Source organism: Schistocerca piceifrons, chromosome 3 (genome assembly GCF_021461385.2).
Source record: "Schistocerca piceifrons isolate TAMUIC-IGC-003096 chromosome 3, iqSchPice1.1, whole genome shotgun sequence".
NCBI lineage: Eukaryota > Metazoa > Arthropoda > Insecta > Orthoptera > Acrididae > Schistocerca > Schistocerca piceifrons.
Window position 1 is genome coordinate 747,877,517 of NC_060140.1, and position 24,100 is coordinate 747,901,616.

The following is a 24,100-nucleotide window of genomic DNA, read 5'->3' on the forward strand; positions in this document are numbered from 1 at the left end:
CAGTTACATTTTATAAAGGCTCTAAATATGAAGTACACATGGTTGACCAAATGGTTCTCAAATACTCTGTCAAGGTACCATTGAGATGTTGGCCTGGTCACACATTTTACAACTTGCTGAATTTGGCTGTGATAAATGCCTGGGTATTGTACAATGCTCTAAACAAGGAACACAGAGTCTTCATACCATAGCTAGGGGAGGAGCCTGCTGAGAAGTATGCAACAACCAGGAAGACTAGCACCTCCCTCACACTTGAAGACATTCCTGAGACTTACAAGAAGCAAACATGATGCCATGTAAAGTCTAACTGTTAAGGAAACAAATCATTTGTGAAGTGTCATATGTGCAAGAAAACTGTCTGCAATAAATGTGCATCAAAAGATGATTATTTGTGCTCATTATGTGATGGTAGCTAATAAAGGCACCTAGCAAATATGTGTAAGTTTTTTAAAATAATAAATGATAATTTGTGAAGAGCTATTTTATTTTTGTTGATTGCATAATAAAATTTCCAGCAGTTCAAAGAACAGATTCGTTATTAATAGCAATAACCCATCAACCCAGCCACAGTTCTAGGTATATCCAAATATCTGTGATTCTAGTGTTAAATAATATTTTCCACTTTCATAAAAAAATCAATATCCATACAAACATTTTGTGCTGTATGAAATAAATCAAAACTGCTTAAAAACCTAATGACACCAATTTCTAACGTACCCCTAACTCAGTTAACTGACATGTATTGAACAAGTTCACTCACAGCTTATTAGAAAAAGGATACATTATGTTTTAACACAATTCAGCTGAATAATTTTGATATGTTATTTTAAGAGGGTGTCGTGGTAGCTGCGTATTGTGTCTGCATGCTGTGGGCTGTCTCAGTTTCATTCCCCCTTTGTTTTGAGTCAGTTCTGCCGGTCAACCTGAGTGTGCTTTTTACGTGGTTTCCCCACACTCATCTACACTTATACTGAGATGGTTAACCACTTCCTTCTCAGTTACAGGGCACAAAATGTAAACACATCTAAATGACAACACTAATATGCAGTGACAGCTCAACACATGTAACCCTATGTTGCACCACCCAGATTTTTATGTTTCAATTGTTTTGTGTGTGTCATTCAATAAGTAATGCCCATTTATTTATTTATTTATTTATTTTTTAAATCCATTAATATACACAGAAACATCCTTGTTGGTGCTTCACAATTGATGTTCTTTCTGTGGGACCAGTGAAGTTCCAATCCATTCTGGCAGATGGTAGAGCTGTAGTACAACATCAAAATGGCTTCTACATAGAACTCACATTACAAGCAGTGTGCCATTATTGAATTCTTGTGCGCAGAAATAGAAACCATGATGAACATTAATAAATGTTTGTGTGCAGTGTGTGGTGATGCTGCAGTTGATAAGATTACATTTGGGCGATGGGTAAAGAAAGTTACAGCCTCCGGAAATGCAGAAACAGAGCTCCATGATCAGCCACGCTCGGGATGTCCTGTCACAGCCACTGTTCCAGACATGCTGAATTGTGAGGATACCATTATTTGTGCCGACCGGCACATCACAGCTTGGCAATTGGCTCTACAGTTGTTGGTCAGCATTGGAAGTGCATCCGCAATGATCGAGGCTCTCGTATATTCAAAGAGGTGCTCACAATGGGTTCCACGAATGCTCACAGCAGACCACAAGATTAAAAGAAAGGCCATTTCATCTGATTTGTTGGAGTGTTTTGTGACTGACGGAGAGGCTTTTCTATCACAGATCGTTACGGGGGATGAAAGCTGCTTGCACCACTTTGTGCCGGAAACAAGTCCATGGAGTGGCATCATCCTCATTAACCACAAAAGAAGAAATTCAAGACAACCTCTTCTGCCAGAAAAGTCATGGTGACAGTCATCTGGGACTGTGATGGCATGATTCTTATGGATATGATGCCAAGAGGGTCAACCATCAGTTAGAGTCATATGTGAAGACTCTGAATAAACTCGAGAAAAATTTACGACATGTTCGATCGGACAAGAGTCCAGCAGAGATCTTGCTCCAACATGATAATGTGTCCCCACACAAAAGTCTGAGAATCCGGGAACACATCACCAAATTGGGTTGGACATCGGTGCCTCATTCACCCTACAGTCCAGACCTGGCACCCTCGGACTTGCATCTCTTTGGGGTGCTTAAAGATTCTCTACGGCGAACACACTTTGAAGATTGTGGGAGTGTCAATCATGCAATGAAAACATGGCTACACCTAAAGGACAAGAGCTTTTACCAGCACAGAATACATGTTCTTCCACAATGTTGGCATACGGCCATACAATGTGATGGAGACTACATAGAAAAACAGGACATGGAAGAGACATATTGATATATATTGTCACCAAATTCTGACTCTTAACAATAAATATGTTCTGAGAAAAAAAAGTGGGGCATTACTTATTGAATAACCCTCGTAAAAAGTTTGGAATTTATAAATGTATGTTGTTCTTTAATGCAACTTAAAAGGCAACAAATAATAAGGCAAGTGATTCTGATTTACCCAGTACGTCTGATGAAAAAATAGCATATAAATGTAAACATGAATGAAAGGAAAAATATAACTGGATAAAAAATTATCCTCAAGGTAAACTTAATTGACACACAAAATCTGCAAGGATGATTCATATTCCAAAGCTATATTAATTTAAGAAATCCAAGGAAAATTAATAAACAATGATGAAAAAATACTTCCAACAAGTGGTAGTACATGATTGCAAAATCAGTGATTAAGTGCCCAAACAATTAAAAATGGTATCCTATATACTATCTTTTCAAATCACCGCAGTGTTTATCGAAAGAGGATTGTTGGTGAAGTGTAAAGAGCTGAGGAAGGAGAGAGCTTCAATAAATTTAAATAATGGAAGTTCATTATTTAACATAAATTTACTATGTAGCATCAGTTACAAACTTTTCGAACCAACTTAAAATTGATATTTTTTATCAGAAGTATGAAAAATTTGTATTTAAGTAAATAAATACACACATTTTGAAAATACTTCATTTGCTAGAAATAAGCCATTTATTTGCCTTTTCTTGAAATAAGAAATGTTATTTGTCTGTATAAAATCTGGCAACGCTAGCCATGACTCACGTATAACCGAAAAGGTTGAACAGCATGTCAGTGGAAACACTCCTACCCAAAGACTGAGTGAAAACATTCAAACAATTGATGAAACAGAAGTTTCAATTGATGAAACAGTCTCGAAAAGGATAGCTGCAGCTGATGCCAGACTATGAGCAGCAACGCATGATGGGAGAGGCAGCCAGGTGGGGGTAAAGAGAAAGCTGGGGTGGGGAGGGGGAGGGATAGCAGGGTAAGGATCAGGGGCCAGTAAACTGCTGTTAGTGGGGGGCGTGCTGGGACGAGGTGGAGAGAGGGTAGGCAAGCTAAAGTGCAGTCGGGAGGTTGAATGGTGGGTGGCGGAGAGGGTGAAGGGATGGGGGTGGGGGGGGAGTGGAAAAAGAAAGAAGTAAAAAGATTGGGTTTGTTGGTGGAACAGAGGGCTATTTATATGAAGACAGTAACTGTTCTCAAAAGAACAGAATGCTGTTGATGACCGTGCAGCTTTTCCCTGGAATAAATGATGACTAACTGAAAACTCTCAGCTGCCGACAGGTGTTGTTGATATACCTCGATGTGGACAGCTGAAAATGTATGCCCCGACAGGGACTCGAACCCAGGATCTCCTGCTAACATGGCAGATGCTCTATCCATCTGAGCCACCGAGGACACAGATGAATAGTGCAACTGGAGGGACTTATCCCTTGCACGCTTCCCGTGAGACTCATATTCCCAACTGTCCACAATTCTACATATGTAATGTACCTTATAGACATTTGCCCATTCGCTCATTACTCGCGCACGCTTTGGCGATTCCCGTAAGAGTTTGGGCAACCTGTGCGCATTCGCACAGATGAAAGACAATGGCTGGGTAGCCTTTAACTATATATATGAAGACAGTAACTGTTCTCAAAAGAACAGAATACTGTTGATGACCGTGCTATTCATCTGTGTCCTCGGTGGCTCAGATGGATAGAGCGTCTGCCATGTAAGCAGGAGATCCCGGGTTCGAGTCCCGGTCGGGGCACACATTTTCAGCTGTCCACATCGAGGTATACCAACAACACCTGTCGGCAGCTGAGGGTTTTCAGTTAGTCATCATTTATTAGAGGACTATTTAGTGCTGGAATAGGAACAGGGAACAGGGTAGACTGGTGAGGACAATGATGGATGAAGACTGAGGCCAGGAGGGTTACGGGTATGTAGGATATATTGCAGGGAGAGATCACACCTGTGTAATTTAGAAAAGCTGCTGTTGGTGGGAAGAATTCAGATGGCACAGGCTGTGAAGTGGTCACTGAAATGAAGAATGTTGTGTTGGGCAGCATGCTCAGCACAAGGTGGTCCAGTTGTTTCTTGGCCACAGTTTGTTGGAAGCCAGCCATACAATGCAGCACAGTGGTTGCACCCTTGTAGATCACATGACTTGTTTCACAGGTAGCCCTGCCTTTGATGGGATAGGTAATGTTTGTGATCGGACTAGTGTAGGTGGTGGTGGGAGGATGTATGAGACAGGTCTATTAAAAGGATATGAGCCATGAGGCAAGGGTTTGGGAGCAGGGTTGTGCAGGGATGGATGAGGACATTGTGTAGGTCTGGTGGGCAATGGAATGCCACTGTTGGAGCGGTAGGAAGGATAGCAGATAGAACATTTCTCATTTCAAGACACAATGAGAGGTAGTCAAAATCCTAGCAGAGAATGCAATTCAGTTGCTCCAGCCCTGGGTGGTACTGAGTCACCAGGCGAATGCTCCTCTGTGGCTGGGTGGCAGAACTTTGGGAGGTGGACAGTGACAAGAAAGATAAGGCATGGGAGATCTGTTTTTGTACAAGGCTGGGAGGGTAATTACGATCTGTGAAGGCCTCAGTGAGACATTCAGTATATTTTGAGTGGAACTGCTCATCACTGCAGATACGATGGCCATGGTGGTTAGGCCGTATAGAAGGAACTTCTTGGTATGGAGTAGGTGGCAGTTGTCAAAGTAGAGGTACTGCTGGTGGTGGGTGGGTTCGATATGGACAGAGGTACTGATGTAGCCATCTTTGAGGTGGAAGTCAATATCGAGGAAGATGGCTTTTTGGATTGAGTAGGACCAGGTGAAGTGAATGGGGCAGAAGGTGTTGAGGTTCTGGAGGAACATGGATAGGGTGTCCTCACCCATGATTCAGATCACAAAGGTGTCATCAATCACCTGAGTGTCTCATCACAAACTTTTAAAATTTCCAACTATGTCATTAAATTACACTCTGGGTATTATAGATAACTCATATTTCACGAGAGTTTTTAACAATCACTTTGCGGTATAAAATCAGTTACATAAAGCCTTATAAAATCTATTTAGACAATGCTCTTATTATACCAGCAAATTCATGGGTCTGAAACGCTCCCTACAAAATACCAATTCTTGAAAAACAGTCTTACAAGAAGTGTAAGTAAATCAGCTTACATAGTAGTTGAATGTTGAAAGTCTATTAATGCTAGTTATATACAATACCAGATGAAAACCTGTGATCTTGTACTAAAAACTTTGAGTTGAAAATGATGTCCTACAACTAGCATGCTGGGCTGTTATAATACCCATGACCAGTTTCCTTTTCTTTCAGGAATTCTAAAATGTACTGGCAAAGAACATTCAAATCAGCTGAGGAGGCTGTGGAATACTTGTTTTCTGAGAAGATAGAGGCAGATGTGGTTGCATTACCACTTGATGTCAATGAACTAACAAATGAGGGTAGTTTTGATGATGATGAAACAGATGTCCTATGGCGCAAGATATTCCAGGGACAGTAGAAATCAATGTGCTGGAGGACAACAACATTCCCATCTATTCTACATCATCTTCATCTAGTGCCACCATGGAAACTAAAGTTCAGTGCCAACTGCAGATTCATTTCTCTAAAAAGAAGAAGAGTGAACCAACAGCAATGTGGTCTAGGACATACCATAATTACAGTTTTGGCAATGTAGGTAGCCTGGCACAAACTAACCATGAAAATATTGTCAAAGCTCTACAAGGTTATATGCCACAGGCCATTTTTGAGGAGTTGCTTACTTCTGAGTTGTGAAATAGCATTATGAAAGAAAAACAAGCCACCTTAGTTAACGAACTGAAAGTTTTTACTGATTTCTTAATTTTATCTGGATACCACACATTGTGCAGCCAGAGAGATTCATTATTGGTCTGAAGATGATGATCTCATGGTGCCCTTGTAAAAAGTGGCATACCACATAAAAAATAACTTTAACTAAAAGTAATGTATCATTTTGTATATAATAATTAAGTGAATGATAACAAAAGTGGTTAAGGGTTCAAGGTCAGAAATTTGATTGTCATTATGAATGAAAACTTCTAGAAGTGGGGAATTTTTGGTGAAAATCTCTCAATTTCTAAAAGGGAAACCCATTAGGTCTCAGCATAAATTTTGGGCTTTGTGTGGAAGTGGTGGCTGTTGATATAAATTTGGTCTGTATTGTGGGAAGATGTCTCTGAAGATTCTTAACCTTTGGGAAATCAAGTCGTGAAAAAAGTGCTATAATGTGTCGCTGACCCAAACAGATGTAATATGAATTTTGATAACTTTTTTTGGTTCATAGTATCTGCTTGTAGAACTAAAACAGAGTTCCATGCCACAGGAGTAGTAAGACAAAACAGGACTGCTCATTGCCCTTTCAAATCAGATAAAATCTTAACATAGAAAGATTGAAGAAGTTATGATTCCCATGTCAACACAACCAACCAAATCACCATGGTAAAGTGGAATGACAACACCTGTGTCTAACTGGCAACAAATTTTGATCTAATTAAGCGTCTGGTTTCAGTTTCCAGATAACAAAAAGGACAAAATGAAAAGCAGCTCATCAAACAGCTTTATTTTGTGAGTCAGTATAACAAATATAGGGGCTACAGCATAGACCACCATGACTGGCTTCTGGAGAAGCATACAATGGCAGTTCCTGGGAAAAAAGATTGTATTGGCTACTTTTCATTATAATTGTTAACATGGCTATTGTAAACACATATGTACTCTACAACAATGTATCTCAGGCATCCAAAGCATCACAAGGATATGGTTGGCTGGTTTAAAAGAGGGGGAAGGGACCAAACTACAAAGTCATCAGTCCCTTGTTCCTAATAAAACAATGCTAAAACTGTGAGAATAAAACATCCGAGACTTATAACACAAAACACAAAGAATGGGAAAGGCAATGAACACTAAAAGGAACAAAAGAGGACAAGAAAACAACTGAGAGATGCAAGAAACAGTTAGAAGAGAGTAAAACAAGGAAGCAGATTACAGTGGCTGGCCGACCATAGAAATAAAAAGGAAAAGCCAGCCACTCAGCAACACATTAAAACCTCCACCCTAAAAGCACTATGGTGGAGGACATAGAGGGACAAAGGGCACGCGCTAAAACTCAGATTGAATGATAAAACCCACCCTCACAGATGAAAAATAAAACCAAATCAGCCGATGAGGTGCTGTCTGCTAAAATCAATGATAACGAGTCCGGCAACCAAAGATGAAGTCGCAGGGCAGCCAAAGAAGGAGAGAGCAGAAGAATATGGGTCACTGTCAACCGGGCACAGCACCGACACTGAGGTGGGTCTTTACGGTGCAGGAGGTAGCTGTGGGTCACCCAGGCATGGCCAATGCGGAGCTGGCAGAGAACCATGGCGTCCCTGCGAGAGGCCCTCATCGAGGACTTCCACACATTCATGGACCCCTTAATGGCTAGCAGTTTGTTGTGCATACTGAGATTTTGCCATTCCGTCTCCCAAAGCTGAAAAACCTTGCGGCGTAATAATGAATGCAGGTCAGTAGTGGCGATGACCATCTCCACATATGGTTTGTGTAGCCTGTTTGGCAAGCCTGTCAGCAAGTTCATTTCCTGGGATTCCGACGTGACCAGGGGTGCAGACGAACACCACTGAACTATTGGACCGTTCCAGGGCATAGACGGACTCCTGGATGGATACTACCAATGGATGACGAGGGTAGCACTGGTCGATAGTTTTCAGGCTGCTCAAGGAGTCAGCACATAAAAGAAAAGACTCCCCAGGGCATGAACGGAGATACTGAAGTGCACGAGAAATGGCCACCAGCTCTGCAGTGAATAAACTGCAGCCATCGGGTAAGGAATGCTGTTTAATATGGCCACCGTAAATATAGGCAAAGCCAACGCGACCGTCAACCATCGAGCCGTCCGTGTAAAACACTTCAGAGCCCCCGAACACGTCGAGAGTAAGTGACAGTGGAGAGCCGCAGGGTGAATGGAGTCCTTAACGCCACGTGAAAGGTCCAGACAAAGCTGTGGTCGAGACGTACACCTTGGAGGTGTACGTGAATGGACCTCGAGGAGAGGTGGTACAGGCAAGGACTCCAGTTCACACAGAAGTGATGTTCAGGAGAACTACGAATGTGTGCTACGTAACTGGTGAGCAGTTGCGCATGTCTGATCTGTAATGCAGAGGTCAAACTGAGACAGTAAAGTTTAGACATCTCTGCCTCGGCCAGTAAGCACAGTGTCACCCCACAAGGGGTTATGGGTGTTAAATTTCTCCCAAAAGTAGGAAAGGTGTAGGGAGTTGATCAATCAGTGCAGCTAATACATTCAGGGGTATTGCACGATCTGGAGGAAGATATACATTGCAGTTATTTCCTGTGTCATCCTTATTCTGACAGCCACAGGTTCAAGAGGGGTTTGAAGGGGCACAGGTTCATTACAGACTGAGTTTAGGACATAAACGCAAACTCCACCTGACACTCAATTATAGTCGCTACGGTTCCTGTAACATACCTTACAGCTGCGGAGGGGCCAGGGTCCACATTGCCAGGAACCAGGTTTCCTGGAGGGCAATACAGATAGCAGGTGTAAAGCTTAACAGTTGCCGTAGCTCAGCCAGGCAGTGGAAAAAACCACCGCAATTCCACTAGAGGATGATGTCATCTTGAGACTGGGAAGGCATGGAACATTCAATGAGGTAGTTTATGCCTCAGAGTCACCTGCTGCCACCGATTTATTGCCTGAGCAGTCTATAACCATTGTGTCTGAGGGTCTGGCGAGATCTAGGTCCTCAGCAGACGCTAAAATCTCCACCCCATTCTCAGGCACAGAGCTCGTAGGTAGCGGTGGTGTGGGTGCCACTGCAATTTCCTTGATCTTAGGGATTTTCTTTTTGGATTTCTCTCAGTGCTCCTTGGGTTTCCCTAGCTGGGAGTACTTCACTGGCTCAGTCTCCGGGATTGAGGATGAGCGTGAAGCCCTACGACCAGCTGCTTTCGGGCTATTCAGCCGCTGGCGGGTGTCATTTTTCCCACTAGCAGAACCCTGGGAAGGGAGTGACCCAAGGGACCCCTTCCTAGCGAGAGAAGCTGAAGAAGACTTATGCTTCTCTGGCTTAGAAGTGGGGATGGGCGTCTCTGATGGTTGGGGGGGGGGGGGGGGGGAGGGGGTGTTGTTCCTGAAGTAGGTGGTGCAGGAGCAACAGTGAGGGAAATGCCCCCCACCATCAAGGGGGCAAGTGTGGTCTTCTGGCTCTGAGAGGTGACTGGGATTGGCGGAGCTGATGATGCCAGAACTGCTGTAGTGGCAGCATAAGACGATGTCATATGCACAGGATGCTGGCATTCAAATTTTCTTTTAGCCTCAGTGTAGGTCAGTCAGTCCAGGGTCTTGTACTCCATGACTTTCCTTTCTTTCTGGAGAATCCTGCAGTCTGGCGAGCAAGGCAAATGGTGCTATCCATGGTTGACACAGATGGGAGACGGGGCACATGGAGTATTGGGATGTGATGGACATCCGCAATCCCGACATGTGATGCTGGAAGTACAACAGGAAGACATATGGCCTAACTTCCAGCACTTAAAGCACCGCGTTGGGGGAGGTATGTAGGGCTTTACATCACAGCCGTATACAATCACCTTGACCTTGTTGGGCAATGTACCACCCTCAAACGCCAAGATGAAGAAACCGGTTGCAACCTGATTATCCTTTGGACCCTGGTGGACACACCAGACAAAATGTGCACCTTGTCGCTCTAAATGGCGCGCAGCTCATCATTAGACTGCAAAAGAAGGTCCCTGTGAAATATAATACCATGGGCCATATCCAAGCTCTTATGGGGCGTAATGGTTACAGAAACGTCCCCCAGCTTGTCCCAAGCGAGTAATGCCCGTGATGGGCTGTGGATGCTGTTTTGATCAAGACTGACCCAGATCTCATTTTAGACAAACCCTCCACCTCCCCAAACTTGTCCTCTAAATGCTCAACAAAAAACTGAGGCTTCATCGTCATGAAAGATTCCCCCATCAGCTCTCGAAGATACAAGGTACCGGGGCGAATAAGATCTGCTGCCATCCTTAGCCTGACCTTCCTCCCATGGTGTCGTCAGGGAGGAGGATGATTTGGGGTAGTGCTTCTGTGCACTGAATTGAGCTTGTGAATGCTTAGAGATTGCTGGTGTTTCACCACCAGCAAGAGATGATGGACTACACTTCATTGCGCGTCATCCGCCCTGATGCCACCCACTCCGAACAGGGGTCCTCCCCACGGGCACCACCCAGCCGCAGCAAAGGCCACCTTGCAGAATGGCCATTGCCGGGAGTCCCGATGCCCCAGGGGGATGGGCATTTACCCCTTGGCATACATGGCGAGTTAACAGTGCAGGCATCAGCTGAGCTATCCATGTGTGGTCAAGAGGCTACAACCAACAGGGTACATGGCGGCCCCACCACAACAGACTGGCTACCATGCTGGATATCAGGTGCAAAGAAGTCCATGGTCACTGTCGGTGCAGAAAGCGACACTGTATAGTGCATAGTGCATGGTGGAAAACGGACCCAGAAAGGTGTCCTTGCCCAAGAGATGGAGAATGAACTGCAATGAGACGGCGAGAAAGTGGGCTAAAGATCTCAATTCACAATGCACCATGTAAGGCGCCCTTCCCCAACTGGCTCACTCTTTGGGAAAATTTTGAAGAATGGAGGTCAAACCCTACAGGGGACCATCACATAAAGGCCACAATGTGTGAAACTCCTTTTAGTTGCCTCTTACAACAGGCAGGAATAACTCAGGCCTATTCAAACCCCCAGATCCGCAGGGGATCATCAAGGATATCTGAAGATATATTGCCACCTCATATCCGAAAATCAGGCAGAATGCAGGAAGAAGCACTGACAGATGAATATCACTGCAGACCTCCAGGAAGAAAGTTTCGGATTCTGTGCAACTGGATGGGAGAGGCCACATTATTGGATAAAGAGAAAAGCTCAGAAGATGTCCACTCCAAAATTTTTCAAGGAAGCCTCTAACATTCTGTACTAAATGTTTGTTTTGTTTTGTTTTTAGGGCACAAAAACTTCTAGGGTCATAGGCACCCATGTCAGAACTGTACAACACGAGGACAAAGAGAGGAGTTAAAAGTGATTACACATTAACCCCAATCGACAGAAGAGAAGGCAGCTAAAAACAGGAATGTGGAGAAATGTCTATAAGATATGTCATAAATAAACCAAGGTCCTGAACTAATTAAATAACCTTCGCCATGTTTCTACAATGGATAAGAAGTAAAATGTGGTTGACAGTACGTGCACCATTCACTAAAACGGCCGATAACTCAGACAGCAAATACAAACGAGAACACAAGTGCTTAAGGAAAGGCCATTCTGTCAGAAGTGGTGAACCATCACAGATGGCAATGAGCACAAAGTTGTGGGGGAGCACCTTTTAAAAAATGGTGATGGCTAAAAATACAGTGCCCGATACACAACCTAGCTAAAATGATTTCCTCATGACGAAAAGGATGAGAGGAGGCTGTCCAAGCCGCTGGGAAAGGCTTACAATCCCGGAGCCTGTTCTCATGATGGAAAGACCTGTGGTGATGCCAAAGTGAAACCACCTGCTGACAGATGGCAACAAAGAGATCATCGGAAGGAATTAAGAACTAGCAGGCTGAGGTACGAGGACTGCAGCCTTGGCAGCAGCATCAGTGGCCTCATTTCCTGTCAGACTGATGTAACCAGGAGCCCACATAAATATCACAGTGGCTCCATTATGAGTGAGCAAGTGGCAGCTGAACTGGACCCTTTCACTAAGGGATGGACAGTGTACAGCACATAGAGGCTTCAAAGGGCACTAAGTGAGTCAGAGCAGATTATGCAATTGAAAAGCCTGTGTCGCCGGATGTCCTCCATGGGCTGATACAGGGTGAAGAGCTTTGTAGTAAATACTGAGCAGTATTCTGGAAGCCAATACTGAAAAACGTTGGTGCCAATGAAGAAGGCACACCTGATAACACGGTCAGTCTGAGAGCCATCAATGTACACAAAGGTACTATCACGAAGTTCCATGCAAATGTCATGAAACTGAAGGCGGCAGTGAGGCTGGAGCAGTGTCCTTAGGAAGCAAATGAAGAACAAGGCGGTGAATGGTTCACATCCATCAGAGCATGAAGTTAAGAAGCTGGAGCAAGAGCCGAAAGTTAACTCCAGGAGGTAACAGAGAAGAGGGGTGGGCCCTCTACTGGTGATCAAAGGAGTCATAGAAGAATGAGGCTTGGATGGGTTGCCACACATGGCAGACAAATGCATGCATATCTGCTGAGGAGAAAGTCACAGTGGTAGGGCAGTGGTAGTTTGGCAGCATCTGCATACACTCTCAATGGGGCTAGTGTACAAGGTGCCAGTGGCCAAATGGATGCCACAATGATGGGTAGTTTTGAGATGGCGTAAGAGGGACGGATGTGCAAATGCATAAACGAAACATCCATAGTCTAGTTTCGAACAGACAAGAGGCTGGTACAAATGGAGGACGATGGTTTGATCTGCTACCCAGGAAGTACCACTGAGGACACATAGGACATAGAGGGACCACGTACAGCAGGCTGTCAGTTAAGACACATGGGAGAACCAAGAAAATTTCCTATCGAGCAGGAGCCCCAGGAATTTCACAGTTTCAACAAACAGAAGAGCAACAGGCCCAAAATGTAAAGATGGTGGAAGAAACCAATTTTGCCTCCTGAAATTCATACAAATTGTTCTGTCAGTGGAAAAATGAAAGCCACTGTCTATGCTCCATGAGTAAAGACAATCGAGACATCACTGAAGATGCTGCTCAATGAGACAAGTCTTTGGAGGACTGTGATGGATGGCAAAATCACTAATGAAAAGGGAGCCTGAGATGCCCAGTGGGAGCCAGGCCATTATAGGGTAAATGACGATAGCAAAGAGAGGGACGTTTAGGATGGAACCCTGAGGGATACCATTCTCCTGGATAAAGGTGGCTAGCACGGCAGAACCCACATGTACCTCGAAACCTTAGTCTTTTAAAAATTCCTGAAGGAAATGGAGCATGCAGCCATGGAAGCCACACGTGTAGAAGGCACAGAGGATACGAGTCCTCCAACAGATGTTGCAGGCTTTCTCTAAATCAAAGAAACATGGCCACCATCTGGAATTTCCACAGAAAATCATTCATGACATGTGTGGACAAAGTGACATGATGGTCAACTACAGAACGGCACACTTGAAATCCACATTGTGGAGTGGTTAGTAAACTGCGAGACTTGAGGCACCATACCAGCCAGGCATGAATCATACGTTCCATCACCTCGTAAACAGAGCTGGTGAGAGAAATGGGGCGGTAGTTCAAAGGAAGATGTTTGTCCTTACCGAGCTTAGGTATGGGTATGACAGTGGCTTCACGCCAGTGTCTGGGAAATGTCCCAAATGTGGTTGTACGTATGAAGCAGAAAGTGCTTGCATGCAAGAGAAAGGTGCTGCTACATCTGAATGTGAGTATCATCTGGCCATGGGGCAGAAGATTGGGATGATGTGAGAGCATGATCTAGCTCCCTCATAGTAAAGGCAACATTGTAGCACTCTCAATTCTGAGAAGAAAACGGTATCGCCTGAGCCCCCTCTGCTCGTTTCCAATGGAGGAAGGCAGGGTGATAGTGAGAGGAGCTCAAAATCTCCACATAATGGTGGCTAAGTTGTTGGAAATAGCAATAGCATCCACTATGAGATCATCTGCTACTGTCAAGCTGGAGATTGGGGAATGGATCTTGGTCCAGAGAGCCATTAGAGGTTGGACCACACGACGGAAGAGGGAGCTGAACTATTGAAAGAACTAGTGAATGAAATCCAGCTACCTTTTTTGCTATCCCGAAGGACACAAAGAGACTGTGCATGCAACCATTTATAATGAATGTAGTTTGTCATTGTAGGATGCAAAATGCATCGTGCCACGTCTCAGTCCACCATGGGACATGGTGTGGTAAAGAGGAAGTGTGAGGAATGGAACATTCTGCAGCAGTAAGGATAACATTTGTAAGGTATTCTACCTGATCGTCACAACTGGAAAAATGTTGTTCGTTGAAGGTCGCCAGTAAGCTGCCATTTGAGTGTGCACGTAGGTGGGGTATGTGTCAGCAAATGGGGAGCACACAGGAAATGGTCACTTGATCATATGTCAGAGAAAATGAACCACTCAAGATGATGGGCAAGCTGGGCTGTGCAAAAGGACAGGTCCAAATCGGAATAGGTGTGTGTGCAGTCTGAAAGGAACATGGGTGCCCTGTGTTAAGGCAGGAGGAGGTTAAGTTGATTGAGAAGGTCAGTCAAGAGGGCTCCTCTTGGACAGGTTCTGGGAGAACCTGTCCGGGAAGGTCAAAACAGACTGGGAAGAAGTGTGAGAGTTCAAATAGCAGCCATAAATCCTCTGTTTGATTGAAGCCCACAAACGTTCCATTGAAGGAGAGTCATAATGAGGAAAGGGGAGGAGGGAAAAAATGAAGGGGTGTCACCTTGGCAGCTTCCGAGTGCCAGCCTTTGAAGACTCAATGCTACAGGGTGCAGAGGCTGCAGGATCCTGCTCCATGAGATCTACAGAGGTCTCAGCATTCTCCCTCTGTCAATCTGCGGAGCTCAGGGCAGAAAAACATCTGGCAATGCGCACCAACAACACAGAGGTTGGCCAGGTGAGGGTATCACATGGTGACACCATCAAAGTGGATCTCTGAGTTGGCGAAGGACAAGACTATTTGCCTTTGGTCGACTTCTTGGAGCCTTTTCTGTTAGCAGAGAAAGACTCAGATGTTTGTTGGCTGGAGGGGAATAGGAAGTCTTTGCAGGAGTATTCCTTCTATCCATTCCGCACTGCTGGTTGCGTAGCAGGTGACTTCAGCCTGTGAGGTGAAAGTTTGGTGGCTTGTTGAACAGCTGGATGAGGAGACAGCAATGCTACCATGACACTGGGCGATTTCACAAATGCAGTGCTGAATTTCAGGTCACATGTCTGTGTGGCCATGTCCTTCGTGGAGCGAGATGTAGCAAGAACTGTACTGTAAGTTCCAGATGGTAGAATGCAGTGTCTGCAACTAGCCAATAATTTGTGAGCGACCAGGCAAGGCACTTTTTCCTTTACTCACATCTCCTGGACAGCCTGCTCATTGAGATACATTGGACAATCTCGAGAGGAGGCAGCGTGGTCGCCATTGGAGTTGATACAGCAGGGAGAAGAAGACAGACATCACCCTCGTGAGCGTCCCTACCACAGATTACACATTTGGCCGGTGTCAACAGGACTTTCAAGTGTGATTGAAACGATGACACTCTTAGCACTGCATCGGGTTCAGAATGTACGGTCAGACTGTGATAACTTCACAGCCTGCTTTGATCTTGGATGGAACCACCACTCTATCAAAAGGGCAAAAAAGAGCACATGTGGGCATTAAGGATGCATCTACCTTTTTCATCACCTGATAGACTGCAATGACACCCTGATCAAAGAGATACGTTTGGATTTCTGCCTCAGTCACACCATTGAGCAGCCTATTGTAAATAACACTGCAGGAAGAGTTTCGAGTTCTATAGGCCTTGACACGAACAGGATAGCCGTGGAGAAGCTAAGCAACAAGCAGTTGTTGTGTTTGAGAATCATAAGTAGTCTCCAAAAGCAAAGTGCCATTGTGTAAAAGAGAGCAGGATTTCACAGGGCCAGTAACTGCACCAACACCTTTCTGAATAAGTAACGGATTTATCAATGCAAAGAACTGACTGTCTTCAGTACGTGAAACCATGGTGCAGCTGGAACGGTCTTCCAATTGGGGGCTGCATTCTGTTTATGTTTAGTAGACACTGTGAAAATGAAGATTGGCTCATTGTGAGAAAAATCACCATGGCTGCCAGCATCTCCAGTGGTGCGCTCCTTCCAACTGGGGGCCCCACCTGCCTTATGTTATTGTTCACACCTCAGGTGATACCTGCCGAACAGGGGACACAGGGCCACAGGGGCCAATCGGCAATCTGGGAAGGTAGTAGCTCAGGCAATCACCCCCCTCCCCCCCAAGGTCTGGCCTGTATCAGGGGGTGCATGCGAACCCTACCTGTTGACCCAAGGCTGGGAATTCCATATTACACAGTCGCCTGTTATGCATCAGACGTGTGGGCCGGCCTTTAGGAGCGCACAAGGAGGAACAAGAAAAAGAGGAACTCAAATGCCAAAGAGGAGGAAGGATAGGAGAAGGTGAACAAAGAACGAAAAAAAAAAGGAACGAAAAACAATGGTGAGTCTGTTCAGATAACAGCTAATGAAAATGTGGAACACATTCCAAAAAAACATCACAGACATGTTTCCCAAGAGAGGGGAAAAGGAGTAGCAAGAGGGCAGACATGCAACATGGAAGGGAAAAATGATGTAAAGACTGGGAGCCCGTGGTAGCCAAGCACAAATCCGCCAAAGAGCGGCGAGCCTCCTGGGGGTACGTACTAAATGTGATTGAACTTTATGTACTCCTTGTTTTCCAAAATTTCACAACTAACCAGACTTCCCACACAGTTGCCTGGTTGTAACTGTACCATCTAACTCATTACTAATTTCTATGAATACTTGTTTTTACAACACTTAGATCAATAATAACAAGATTCAACATTTTTAGTAAGTGTAACTCACTAGGCCTGGTAGGTTCTACTGACTAACCTTCATAGATAATCACAATTACCCTTGTACAGCAAGTTATGAGTGGCATGTCTCCATTTAGAGTCTAACTACAGAAAATCATAAATTATTTCTCACAATCTTTCAAGAATACTGAATTTATGTTTAATTTGAGCATTTAAACAAATATTTCCCACTTTGGAATTCAGTGTTTTGTTTCTAATCTATCTCCTTAAAAAAAAAGTGTACACAAATTGTAAAACAGGAAAGAAAAGCTGAAGAACGATCGTTTTCTTTATTGGACACTGCATGTGCCCAACGTCCTTTCGAACACCTCCTTAAATTCTTTTTTTTTTAAAAAAAAAAAAAATATTCACTGCTAATGGGTTAGCAGCAAAAAGGGATTATTTCATCACATGAATAATTTAAGCCATCAATTTCAAGAAGATAAAAATGACAGACTGGTACTCACCATACAGCAGAAATGTTGAGCTGGAAATAGGCATAACAAAAGACTGTGAAACAAGTAAACTTTCGGCCATAAAGGCCTTCATCAGAATTTAACAACACACACACTCAAGCAAATGCAACTCCTGCATGTATTTTTGTATGTGTGTGTGTAATTCTGATGAAGGACTAGTGGCCAAAACTTGTTGAGAGTCTTTCGTTGTACCTAACTGCGACTCTACATTTACACTATGTGGTGAGAAGCAATATGTCCTTTTCAAAATATTGCCATTATTCCATCATGGATTTTCCATTGTTTGTTTAATCTATTAATTTGGCAGTGAATATGGAATAGCTATTATGCTAACATCAGGCACAAAGATAAAAATGCGTGGGTGTGAAAATTTTGTAGGATCACAGTTTTTAAACTATTTCATTTGGCTTCCAAAGATGACAACTGTCATGATACTCCAAAAAATTCACAGCCACACATATTTCTCTTTATACTTGACAATGGTGGAACAGACAAAAACTGGTTTGTAAAATAAAATTATGAATACTGTAGAAAATTACACCAGCATTGTTTTCTTTCATAATGTATATCAGCATTGTTTGCAATACATAGAGCAGCCATACCTGTGAACCAGATTTTCTGTTTAGGATATTGCATTCCTTCTGGCTTTCACTGCAAAGGTACTCCGAATTACAGAAAATGCTTTATGAATTATTCTGTGTTTATGTCATTTATATAGATGAATAAGATAAATTCAAACAATGGAATATACAGGATGGAATAACAATAATATTATGAAAAGGACCGATTGCTACTCACCGCGTGGAGGAGATGCCGAGTTGAGTTGCAGGCAGGCACCACAGAAAAAGGCCTTTTGGGCGAAAGCAAATTTGTTGCGTCTGTCTGCAACTCAGTGTCTCCTCTACAAGATAAGTAGCAATCTATCCTTTTCATAATACTGTCGATGAGTATGGTAAGTTTTGTGTTGATGTGTGTTGCCAGTTATTAAGAATATATTGTACTCACAATACAATAAGTACATCTGCTCAAAAAGTGTCTGACCATGTGCAGTTGTCAGTAAAAAAGGTAAATACATCAATAACATTGTTTAGGATTGGGTGTTCCAAAACTAAGTATATACATGAGAAGCATGTTATAAAAAGGGATTGACGCATGACTCTCACAGTGCAGGTGAGCTCTGTGGTTTCTCTTTTATCTAGCAATTTGATGTCTTGCGAGGCTTACTTAGGACAATGCAAATATTTATACACACATGGAGCTATGTAGCGGACACATCACAATGGGCCACTTACATGTCATGAATGAAACTATGCAATAAACCACTGGTTCTACATTTACATATAAAAATGTAACTGTGGCGAGTTTCAGCATATTTGGAAATTTATAATTGAAAACTGAATGAGGTATGACTTTTTTTGAAGGAAAAAAAACTATTCTTAGCAGTCTTAGAAGAACTCTTCAGAGACCTGAACTGGGGATTAGAAGAAGTACTGCGTGTTGCCCATCATCATTTTTGCTTGTGAGGCTGTACTAGCCCATAAAATGCAAAAATTAATGGTGGGACTTAACACAGGAAGTTTGAAAGTGTGCCTGAAAAGCAATTTATAATTGTACTATAACTAAAATGTGGAAAGACAAGGGTAAATATTAACACTTAATTCACACAAGCAGCTAATGTTTTATATTTACAGTGGTGGAAGACAATGTTGGTATGACTAACCAAAGAAATCGTGACCTGGAGAGCCTTTAGTTTTTGATACTAAGATTCAATTATGTCTGAAATAGAAAGTTTACAATCTGTATGTATTATCAGTTTTGAGAGTATGAAACCCATATGAAAACTGATGGTAGTACACTGAGCAATAAAGAGGTACATGTTCGGAATTGCTAAGTGAAAGAAAACAAACAAATGGATATTCTGACAGTTCAAAGTTTTCAAATTGCAGTATGCATAGGAAAAACATTGATTAATAGGCAACAAACAGCTCCATACACAATAGCCAAACCAGAGACAGTGGTTGGTTGTGCCTGGTTAAAAGGAATACAGTTAAGACTAAAACCACTATGTTTTACCAAGGAGTAAAGCTATTTAACAAAACCGAAAGAGTTCAAAACATAGCTTAATGGAACTGTATAAATCTAAAATATGTCTGAAAGTATAGTTACAAAAAATAGTTTTCGCCCTGCTCAAGAATTCATGTAACAAAATGATTACAAATAAATACTCAGCTGACCAATAACAAAGTAGCCAAAGCTAGTTTACTTGATGTTGATACAAAACACACAACACATCTAGCTTGAAAAATTATTCCATGTAATATGAAAACCAAGCTGTATAATTTCTCGTTTGAATGAAGTTCTTTCCGATTCTTTAATCTTGCCTTGTGTAATTCAGCAATATATAGCATATGTATGTACCTATATTCTGAGTTTCCTATATGAATGCTTTTTTTACCCCTTACTCTTATGTACCTCTGTATAAATAATGCATTTGTAAAATTATGACATCCATACAAAGAAATTTGTCTATGGATCAATGAATAAAAATAAATAAGCAATAGACGGGAGTAGGTGGCAAATATAGCCATGCACATCAGCAAGGAAGCTTTTGCTGAAAACTAAGAGGAAAGGAATAACTGTGAAGAGGACTAGTGGATGGTGGGTAGGTGACGACAGAAAACATTCAGACTCAAAATGGATACATGTCACTAAATACTAGCCTATAATGCACATAAACATCTAGAGGAAGCCTTTATCAGACATGGAAAATGACTGATGACCACGTCAACTCAGTAATATTTATTTCAGGCAACAGATCATCTAATAGAAAATGAGCTTTATTACTAATTATGAAAGCTTGAATTTCTGATACAAACTGTGTACCGTAATGGTCAGCACTTGCACAGTGGCAAAATTGTAATGCTAATGAACAGCAACTCATGGATTTTTCCACTAGTCCTTGACTCGCTTTATACCCCTGTGGGTCCTGGGTATTGATGGATAGCAGCAGTGTTTGGAGCTTGTGCAGTTTTCAATTATTTTGATTCACACAGCATTTCCCTAACAGATTACTTGCACTGCCCACCTCAAAAGGGCTTTATACACATTTTTCAGTCTTAAAAATGTGCGAGACGTAAATGACGCAAATTTGCAGTGTCAACACCGTAGGTTCATGGTTTTTATGTTGCACAAGAAATGTTCAAGACGTCAATGGAAACATTGTAGTCAATTATAGGGTTACATATGGTAACACTGGTGTCCACATCAACAGTTTTAGGCATGCTTATATTCATCTGGAATAGCTGTATATTCTCAAAAATAAGGAATGCTTACTCAAAATATGAGCGGCCCTTGGGATTGCCACGATGAAAGTCTGCTCTGCATCTTCAGTATCCTGCGTCATCTGGTAATATGAGTCCAATAGAAACAATCCTGGCAAACGCAGTATTATGCATATTGCTATCTCCACTTGCTCGTCTTGAATCATATTTCTCAGACGTAGCATCATCCCGCTGGAATATTAAGCAGCTGTTTATTTACTTGCAGAACTTCCACCGGTTAATACCGACATATGAAGTCCAGTTTATAATTCACCTTCGAGATAATTTGCCGATTGCAAATGTGTAGTAATTACTTTATAGAAGGTTAGTTCGCATAATTTCAAAATAGAAATGTAATGCCGAAAAGCAATATCGGCTGTCATTTACAACGAGCCAAGAGCTGGGTATCTCAGCCGTCTCTTTGCAACTGTTAACCTTGTATAACATATTACTTTAGTAATCACACATAAGAAATGCGCTAGCTCGGTAACTCATTTTAAATGGAAGCATGTGCTATTCAAACTACTGTAATTCCTAATCACATAACCTCCACACAAATAACACGCATTATCTGTTAACTCAGTAAACGTGCCAGTGTCTAACAAGTAGCCTCGATTTGTAGCATTAACGCGGTTTGTTGCTTCACAACTGATCAAATTCCATATTGACTCTATATTACAGCTGAATTCCTACTCAAATACAGTGTTATGCTCGCCATGCGCTTAGCATTTTTTTAGTGTTGTCAGTTTACTAATCTCTCTCTACGGGGACAGTCATTTGTTTAACTTCTGTTGATCAACCGGCATTGCCAGGGTTGCACATGCACTTTACGAACGCGGCCCATCGTGTTTTCACCTCAGTTTGTTGCGTAGACCGTGTGTGTTGCGTAGACCGTGTGTGTTGCGATATGTCATAGCGACTGACAGGAGGTATTTGATAGTCGTTTGCAAATGTGGACGATTTTTTAAAATCTTTCTTGTGGCTGGTACCCGTACAGAACTTGCTGCCAGTGACTTAATGTTAACTCAATAAATGTTTTACAACACTACGTGCTTAGTTTTCAGAAAAAAACAAGTAAAGAAGTCCATAAATATTTGCAAAAATACTTCATAGGTGTTGTCTATGAAATTTGTGTGATTGTGAAGTGTTTTCCTGATGAGATGTCGTATAATTAGTGCTTCGTTGTTACAATTAACAGCCGTCTGTTTTAACTTCGATGATGGGTTGGATACAATACTGCTCTCAGGTAAATATTTACCCTTTGCTTTACATTCCAGAATATCAGTAGGAAATAATCACTATTACAGAATAAAGCTATTAGCAATGCCGCAACAATGAACGCAAAACAGATATGACAGTTCGCATCATTTTGCTACTTTTCAGGTTCCAGGGAATAATTGCTGTAAACAGCTCATATTTCAGGTAAACCTTCAAGATGCCATCTGAATTTAGCCAAGTTCTCTCCCAGCATGACAGGGGCAAGCATGGATGTAGCCCTTGACAGATTTAATGCTTCCGTAGCTTGTAGCAACATTAGACAAGTGCATTGCTTACAAAGAAATTGTATTAGCTGAGTATTGCAGTTATAAACTTACTTGTGCTTCTTAGAATACGTGTTTTATTGACATTTAACCTGCAAATTTTAGGTGCTTCATACATGAAGGAATCCTGAAATGAGAGTATGCAGCATGATGTTAAAATGCTTTTGGAATTTCTTCACAAAGGTGATCCCTCCGTGGCTGTACTCAACAGACTTCTTCCTTTGTTCATTTGGTGGTTCTGTTCACATGTCTAGTTCATATACTTGCAAAAGTAATACTCTGTGTCTCACAATGAAAAGTGACAGATTTCTGAATGTCATTATCTTTTTGTTCATTATAACATGCATAAATGAGGCAAACCATGTTTCTAGTCGATGTATCAATGTTACTATTTGTTTTCATAACTTGAAATACATATATTTTGATGCACACAATTATTTCAGTACTGTTGAAATGATTTCTCTTCATCATATCTGACTCCCACTCCCTTTCCTATGTGCCATCCATTTTCTTATTCCTCGGTAAGTGTGGCTTAGTAGGCTTGAAATCTTGGTTGTTTTAACAGATTGACCTGTAACAGGCGGAAGTCTAGGTCAGGTTGTGGTAATAGATTGACCAGCAGCATATTGAAAAGTGCAAGTGGAGTCCAATATGTTACTTGTACTGGATTAGTGCGCTTGGCTTAAAGCCTCCTGCCATATCATTACAGTCAGAATTGCTACTACCATTACCATGTAATCTGCTCATTATAATTTCATTTCTGCTCATTATAATTTCATTCTGCCTTTTGTTTGTGGGCTTTATTTATTCCAGTTTCTTGCAATCAGCAGAAATGTTCATGCATCATAGTTTGCCATCATTAAAAGTGAAAATACATTTATTGCCATTGACAGTGAAGTGTGCAGACAAATCTGGACCATTTAATGTTGCAGTAATTTTGTTGTATTTCACATTAAAGCACACATCATACTCTAAGCAATTAGTCTGTGTCTTCAAACATGGAAAAGAGCAGTTGAATATAGGCCTACTGCTTTATTACCTAGCTTAACTAGTGGTTCATGTAATGTTAAAACAGCTGATTCCTCAAACTGGGGGGGGGGGGGGGGGGGGGCTATCAAGTACGGGATCCCACAGGGTTCGGTCTTAGGTCCTTTACTGTTCTTGATATACATGAATGATTTACCATTCCACATTGATGAAGATACAAAGTTAGTTCTTTTCACTGATGATACAAGTATATTAATAACATCCAAAAACCAAGAACTAAGTGATGTAATTGTAAATGATGTTTTTCACAAAATTATGAAGTGGTTCTCAGCAAACGGACTCTCTTTAAATTTTGATAAAACACAGTATATACAGTTCCGTACAGTAAATGGCACAACTCCAGTAACAAATATAGACTTTGAACAGAAGTCTGTAGCTAAGGTAGAATTTCCAAAATTTTTAGGTGTGTCCATTGATGAGAGGTTAAACTGGAAGCAACACATTGATAGCCTGCTGAAATGTCTTGAGTTCAGCTACGTATGCTATTAGGGTTATTGCAAATTTTGATGATAAGAATCTCAGTAAATTAGCTTACTATGCCTACTTTCATTCACTGCTTTCGTATAGCATCATATTCTGGGGTAATTTATCATTGAGTAGAAAAGTATTCATTGCTCAAAAACATGTAATCAGAATAATTGCTGGAGCCCACCCATGGTCATCCTACAGACA

General features: G+C 42.1%; 1 protein-coding gene and 1 non-coding gene across 2 annotated transcripts in view; one reads left to right on the forward strand and one right to left on the reverse strand.

Moving 5' to 3' along the window:
- Positions 1 to 21,571, reverse strand: part of LOC124789034 (RING finger protein 145-like) — a 175,870-nt gene extending 154,299 nt beyond the window's left edge. The window contains exons 1-2 of the mRNA XM_047256323.1: positions 21,115 to 21,571; positions 20,854 to 21,032 (exon numbers count right to left, since the gene is read on the reverse strand). Of these exons, the coding sequence (XP_047112279.1) occupies positions 20,854 to 21,028 (175 nt within the window). The 5' untranslated portion in view covers positions 21,029 to 21,032; positions 21,115 to 21,571. The remainder of the gene's footprint in view (positions 1 to 20,853; positions 21,033 to 21,114) is intronic.
- Positions 4,054 to 4,127, forward strand: Trnat-ugu. The gene has a single exon. It is a non-coding gene; the product is annotated as a tRNA-Thr (tRNA).
- Positions 21,572 to 24,100: the final 2,529 nt, after the last annotated feature.